The sequence below is a fragment of the Frankliniella occidentalis genome, unplaced genomic scaffold (genome assembly GCF_000697945.3).
Source record: "Frankliniella occidentalis isolate FOCC.00 unplaced genomic scaffold, Focc_3.1 Scaffold1936, whole genome shotgun sequence".
NCBI lineage: Eukaryota > Metazoa > Arthropoda > Insecta > Thysanoptera > Thripidae > Frankliniella > Frankliniella occidentalis.
Genome location: NW_026269031.1, coordinates 29,337 through 36,028, shown reverse-complemented (window position 1 = coordinate 36,028; position 6,692 = coordinate 29,337). Strand labels below are relative to the sequence as shown.

Genomic DNA, 6,692 nt, shown 5'->3' with positions numbered 1-6,692 from the left:
CGAGACATGCAAATGGCCTTGGGAGCGGCGCAAGGCAATTCGCGAGGATGATGTCCGGTCCGGGGAGGGGAAGAGGGGAGGGGGGGCACTGGAGCCCCGCTGGAGTCGGGGGCCCGGGGCGTGCAGCCGGGGCTGCAGCGCAGCTCTCGGCCAAAGTCACGGCCGCCGAGGTAGGCGAGGCTCACCTTGCAGGAGCAAGAAACGTCCTTGCCACTCATGTTGAGCCCCGCGCGCACGCCGCAGACCGGGCCCCGGCCTACAGCCCGGCCTACAGGCGCCACGAGGCGACTCCGAGCCCGCAGACATTCCTCGGCAAGCACGCATACATGTGTGTGTGTGTGTGTGTGTGTGTGTGTGTGTGTGCATCGAACCTCCGCCGTCGTGGTAGAAAAATAGAGTGCGCTGTTTTTGACGCTGCTGCTGTTTGATTATGAAAATGCGAGGTGGGGGCTGCGGGGATGTGTGCTGCTGGACAAGAGGGGTCGCTCACTCACAAGTGCCGTGCTGTACAAGTGTTGTGTCTCCTAGAAGCATCCTCCTCGCTGTACTGCTGCCGCCACGTCACTCACACACACACATACACACTTTGCAGGCACGCACGCACGCACGGCGTGACAAGACTTACTCATAAATTCGTTGTAGCGCGTCGCGCCGCTTCTTACCTCTACGTGTGCAGCGTGTTTGAGCGTCCCGGAGCGGCGCGGGGCATCTTCCCCCTTCTTGTAGCGCGCCGGCCCCGGTGGGGACCCGTGCCCACAGCGCTCGCTGCACACACTCTTGCAAGCCCACCGCAAAGAGGGGCTTGAATTGTGATGAAACGGTATGATGGACACGAAATCGTTCAGGTTACAAAGAGGGCGGAGATCAAAAGAAAGACAAGTCGAGCAAAAGAAGAAGCCTTTGCTGCGCAAAGCACGACGCGTACAGGATTTTTTTTTTTTTTTTGCGGATGCTTCTTTTTGTTCACCTGTATATTTTCGTTCATTGTCACACGATCTTGCATATTTTAAGCTGTTGCAAAAAGCTGCGAATCCGCGAAGCTATAGCTAGGGATGATAGCGAGATTTGCCGAACACGGCCACAGCTGCCGCTGCCGCTGCTGCACGGACATGGACCTGATTGAAGGGTTCCGACTTCCGAATCGCTCTGTTTGGCTCTGTTGGCCTCTAATAGGGCCGCGGGCCGGGGCCGGGCGCCCCAAATGAACCTGACCCCAACCTATTGGGCCGCGGGGCAGATGGCGAGCCGCATGCCGCCGCGCATACCTTTCAAGGACGGGGCGCCCCCCGCCAGCGAGAAGGAGTGAGAGGGACGGAGAGGGAGAGCACCCGGCCGGGATGGAGAAGGACGGAGAGGGAGAGCACCCGGCCGAGATGGACGAGGAGAGACGGCCGCGGCGGACGACTCTCCAAACACACAAGCATCAATCAGCGGGCGCCCACCGTTTGGCCCCTCTCTTCCCCTCCTTCCTTTCCCTTCTTCCCCTTTCTCTCTCTTTCTCTCTCCCTCTCTCTCTCTACCCCCTTGGCTTGGACGTTGTTGGTCGTCACAGTGCGCTGGTTTCGTGATCGAAATGCCATTACTGCGCTTGTATGATTGTTTCTCCTTTGTACTTCGGTAAAAAATATGTATGCTTTCACGGGAAAACATTACTACTTCTACTATAAACACAAAAAAGTAGTAATTTAGTAAGCCATTTATTTTTCGTCAGTATACTTTCCAAACGGCGGAGACGTTCTTCCGAAGTTCGGCAGCGGCAGCATCTTTCTTTTGATGGGTTTTACCTTTTAGTTCGCCTCGAGCGGTGTTTTTTTTTTTTTGTGATGTTGCTCTCCTCTTTCAATTAACTTTCATTGAAACTCGCACTTCGGGCTTGTTGGTCCGTTTGGCCTACTTGCCCGGCCGCGGGCCGGAGCGGCGCGGCGCGGGGCGGTGCGACGGGCCCGCCTAATGCAATCACTATTATTCGGACCACCGCCCGGTGCCCGGTCCTCCCGCCCGTCGGCACGTCCGCGTCGGCCCCCGGTCCGCCCGGTGTTGTCGGCCGTTGTCACTCTGAAGGTGTAGCCCGGCCTGCCTGTGCCTGCCAGCCCTCTTGTGTGTGACCGTCGCGCTCGCCTCGCGGACCGCTCAGTGCAGCAGGATAGGAGGACGCTGGGGCTAGGTCGGCCCCGCCTCGCCCCGCCGGAGACCGCTACGGCCGCCTGCGAGGTAGGCAGCTCAGCGCGGCCTCGCGCGCGTCGACGGAGCGGGTGGCCTACCCGCAGGCGGCGTGCGCTGTGGGTGCGGCCGGTGCGAGGGAGAGGGAGGGAGCGGTCAGTGCGGCGGCGGTGGTGGTGCTCCGTACATGGCACCAGCCCGCTGCGATGGCCTTTATCGTAAATACCGTTTGCTGTATTGCGGCAAGTCGGAGCTGCTTCCCAACACTCGGGGCGCGACTGGCTGCACACACGCGCACGTAGAGGCATGTTGTTGTTGTTGTGGCGTCCGTCTGGCGACCGTTTTATTTCCTTTTGTTGGTCTCTCGTTTTTTTTCTCGCAGTGCAAAACTGCAGTGGGAAAAAGAGAGGGATGAGTTTGACGAATTCCGCGAGACTTTAAACACCTCCTCGCCTCGGCCGCGCTGACAACAGCCGAGGGCAGCGCTGACATGCACGCCCAACACCTGCCGCTCGACCCACCGCACCGCCAGCTCGCGCTGCTTTTCTCATTTGTGTAGAGGGAGGGAGGGAGGGAGGGAGAGGGAGAGAGAGAGAGAGAGAGAGAGAGAGAGAGAGAGAGAGAGAGAGAGAGAGAGAGAGAGACTACATAAAATAAACGAGCAGCGAAACGGATATATCCAGCAAACAAAAGCGAGCTTGCTAATTAATTTATTTTTAGAGCGCGCGAAATAGTCGAGATGAGAGGAAAGGGAAAGGTTAATGCGCCTCGGCTATCAACCTCTCTCTCTCACTCTGCCGCTCAGCTCGGCCGACAAGACGTCGTCCCGTCCGACCACCGAGGGCGGCTGGCGTGGCCCCGCACCACGCCTACGACGCGACGCGCTAACAAGCTCCCCCGTACCTCCCCGATTGAACGTTACTTTCGTTCGTGTTGGTTCGCTTTACGTCTGGCCATTACCACCTCCTCTCGGAATATACTCCTTTTATCATCAGAGGTTTTCCTTCGGGTTTTATCCGTGTAGTTCAGCTCAAGTGGCTAACCTCCCGCGCGCTTTGTTGCAGCTCCCGCTGCAGCTGCCACCATCGCGCGGGCCGCGCGAGCGGCCTGTCGCCGCTGTCGCCGCTGCTGGCGCTGCTGCTGTCGGCGGTGCGAGCGACCACGCCGCCGTCGCCCGGGTCGCCGGGGCCGGGGGCCCGCCAGCTCCTGCAGCAGGTGATCCAGAGCGCCGCCTCGAGCGCCTGGTCCAACACCTCGCCCACCCGGCCGTGGCAGGCGTTCCAGAATGCCCCCAGCGCGCTCTCCGTGATCACGAGCGCCGCGCCCGTGCGCCCGCTGCAGGTCATCCAGTCGCAGCTGCCGGTGCGGCCGCTGCAGACCCTGGCTGGCCGGCCCGGCGTCTACTGGCTGCAGAACTCGCAGGCCGTCACCAGCCTGCAGAACGCGGCCGCCAACTTTGGCATGCCTAGCCTTTCCGGCGGTGGCAGCCCCGGCGCCAGCAGCGACAGCGGCGAGCTGGAGGAGGTCGTGGCACCGGCGTGGGTGAGTGCGGAGGCTGCTGCAATGGCGGACATGTCTCGTACTAGTGCACAAACTCAAAGCCTGGTCTCCTCTTGCAGCAGAACGAAAGCCCGACGCTATCCCACCGTCGCCGCCGCCGCTCCCTGGCGGACGACGTGCAGGGCGTGGCCGACGCCGATGACCTGCTGGACGAGGCGGCTGAGCAGATGGTAGCGGCGCCAACGCCGTCCAACGGGGTGAGTCTCCTAGCTGGCGCTATGACGGTGCTCTTGTGTGCGGCTGGCGGGCGGGCGCACAGCCCGGTTGATACAATCGCCCGTGTGTGTGTGTGTGTGTGTGTGTGTGTGCATTTGTGTATGGGTGTGAGCGTGTCCATGTGTGTGTTTATCTGTGTGCGTGTGCGGTGTGCGGACAGCATCGTCCGACGAGGAGAGATGATGATTATATGATTGCATAATCGCACGACATACAATAAAAAAGCAGAGCAGTTTCCGCTCGTCTTATCCATCGGATGCACACACACACACATATGCATTCACGCACACGTTTGCCACACACACTCGCATACACACATGCACATACTCCGCAAAAACACACACACCATAGCTAAGCTGCCTGCCACCCATTTGCCGGGAGGACTGACGGGGGCGGCTACCCGTTCCTTTTTTTATTTTCATATTCCCTTCATCATATCCCATCTCTTTACTCACGCGATGAATGTGTCAGGCTGTTTTGAAGAACAAATAGAGGAATGCCGCGTACAGAAACCATTGCCTCATGTTGGGTGGGGATTTCTCATGGTGTTGCAGGAGAAGTCGGGACGCCAGGAGAAGGCGCTGCAGTACCTCAACATGGGCGGCGGCTACCTGGCCGTGGGTCCGGAGGCGGGCGAGTTCTCGGCCCTGGAGCTGGACGAGGCCGGGCTGGCCCTGGCCGACGAGGACGGCAACGAGCTGCTGTCGCGGGCCGCGCCCTTCCGCAACCGGAACCAGCCCGACTCGCCCATCTACTACATCCGGCTGCCACCCTCCCCGTACGTGCTGGTGCCCGGCGTGGGCTACGTGAGCTCGCCCAACCGCCGCCCCCTCGGGGGCCTGTCGGCGCCCGCACCGCCGCCACCCCCGCCGTCGGCCCCCGCCGCCAGCCCGTTTTACAACCTGCCCTTGGCCTTCATGTCCAACGGCAAGCCCACGGGCGTGTATCAGCCGTCCTGGGGCCCCCCGCAGCGGCCGCAGCGGCCCGCCGTGCGCCCGCCGCCGCAGCAGAGCGCCATGTTCTCCCTCAACAAGGGCCCCTACGTGTTCAACGGCCGGCCCAGCGACATCTTCATCCTCCGGGACTCGTACGACACCCTGTACGGCGACGCGCTCAGCAGCTTCTACCCCTGAGCACGACCACGGCAAACGCAAATTAGGACACTTTATACGAAATTGGCGAAGCGTTTCGCTTCAACCCTCCCCTTAGTTGCACTTGTCGTCGTCCTCCTCCGTCTGGACGGGCGGCTCTCTGCTGGCTCGGCGACGGCCGAACAACAACGTCTCTTCTCCGGAATTACAGGGTGGGCCTCCTCGGCCGTCGCCACTCCGACAGCTTATTTTCAATTACATCACGCTTGTTGATGTCGTTTACCGCGTGGCATTAAATGAAGGCCTGCCTGTCTGTCCCTGTCCGTCCCGTCTCGTCCCCGGCGCGGCCGTGGTCACGCATGTTGTGCCTCGAGCGCTGAAGGGCTGCGCCGAGGAGGCTGCGCGCCGGCCCGGTCCGACTGTCAACCTCCCGCCCCGCAGCCCGAGGAGGGGCACACATCATGGACCGGTGTCGCCTTGCCAACAAAGGGCGAGAACGTGCGCGCAGCGAACGCGCAATACTGTCCTGGTGGGTGATAAAAAGAAAGAAAAATTAACAAAAAAACAAAACACAATACGATTGCGAGAAACGCATTTTACTGACCCCGGGACGGGTCTTATAACTTTGTTCTTTTCATGGCGATCTTGCATGCTGATTAGCTCAAGTGATTGTGATCGGCGGATTAGCTTAACGTGTTCCGCGTCATCCGCGACATGTTACAACGGAGTGAATGCGGCAGAGAGTGAGAGGAGACGCGCACGTTTGAAAAGAAGAAGATGGCAGAATGCGTTGTGATGTTCTTGCTTTCTTGATTTTTATTTTTGTGTATTTATTGTGTGTGTGAGCGATTCTTTGTGACTGGAAAGTAAGCATGTTGTGTGAATGTTTAGGAGTGTGTGTGAGCATGTAATTTATTCTATAAAAATAAAGTAAAACAACCTTGTCGGTCTGAGAGGCCAGTTATTTTGTTGATATCTGTGGATGCTATTGTTATTTATTACCTAAGTCTTCTAGCGGTAGATAACTCGACTCACTTGAATCCACTATTTATTTTCGATTGTAGTATTTATTTTTTTGTAGATGTAAGCGTGCGTTTTTTACTTGTTACTCTGTGACACCACTCTTTTGTAAATAATTTGTTCAAGTCTGATGATAATTAAAAGAGAAGACTTTACAAAGAGACTACAAACCGGCTGTTGAATATTTTTCTTTACCCCCGTGTAAATGTTACTGCCCCCCGAACACACCCCACTGCACCTGAAATGACCCATACCGGTACACGAATCTGAATTTTGCTTTCTCCACCGTAAACAATTATAGTTATGGGCCGGGTGTATAAAGTGTCGAGATACGGATCAGGATGAAAATAGGAGTAAAGCGCGATGCGCGCGCGCGGTGCGGCGGCCGGTGTCGGCTCGGTGGCGGCGGACGCGGCGCACGCGGCAGCCCGGCGCTTTAACGAGGGTCGTGTTCTTTTTCGGGTGCAGGGCAGTAACTTAGCGGTCTAATTGGGGCTCGGGTCGTATTAGTCTTAAGCGCCTCGCTCTCGGGAGTCTCGCGTGTTGATGTGCTCGTTGGCCGCGCTGCTGCCGGTGTTGTTGCTGCTGCCGAGTCGGCCCGTCCGCCCGCCCGCCCGCCCGGGGGCCCGCCCCCCTGCCGCGGAC

The 6,692-nt window shown here is 58.7% G+C and overlaps 1 protein-coding gene across 1 annotated transcript; it reads left to right on the top strand.

The window, feature by feature from the left end:
- Positions 1-3,102: 3,102 nt before the first annotated feature.
- Positions 3,103-6,217, top strand: LOC113218119 (actin-binding protein WASF1). The gene is made up of 3 exons (XM_026438323.2): positions 3,103-3,702; positions 3,780-3,917; positions 4,491-6,217. Exons 1-3 carry the CDS (start codon positions 3,622-3,624, stop codon positions 5,067-5,069), a joined length of 798 nt encoding a protein of 265 aa, XP_026294108.1. The 5' UTR covers positions 3,103-3,621; the 3' UTR covers positions 5,070-6,217.
- The last annotated feature ends 475 nt before the right edge of the window (positions 6,218-6,692 follow it).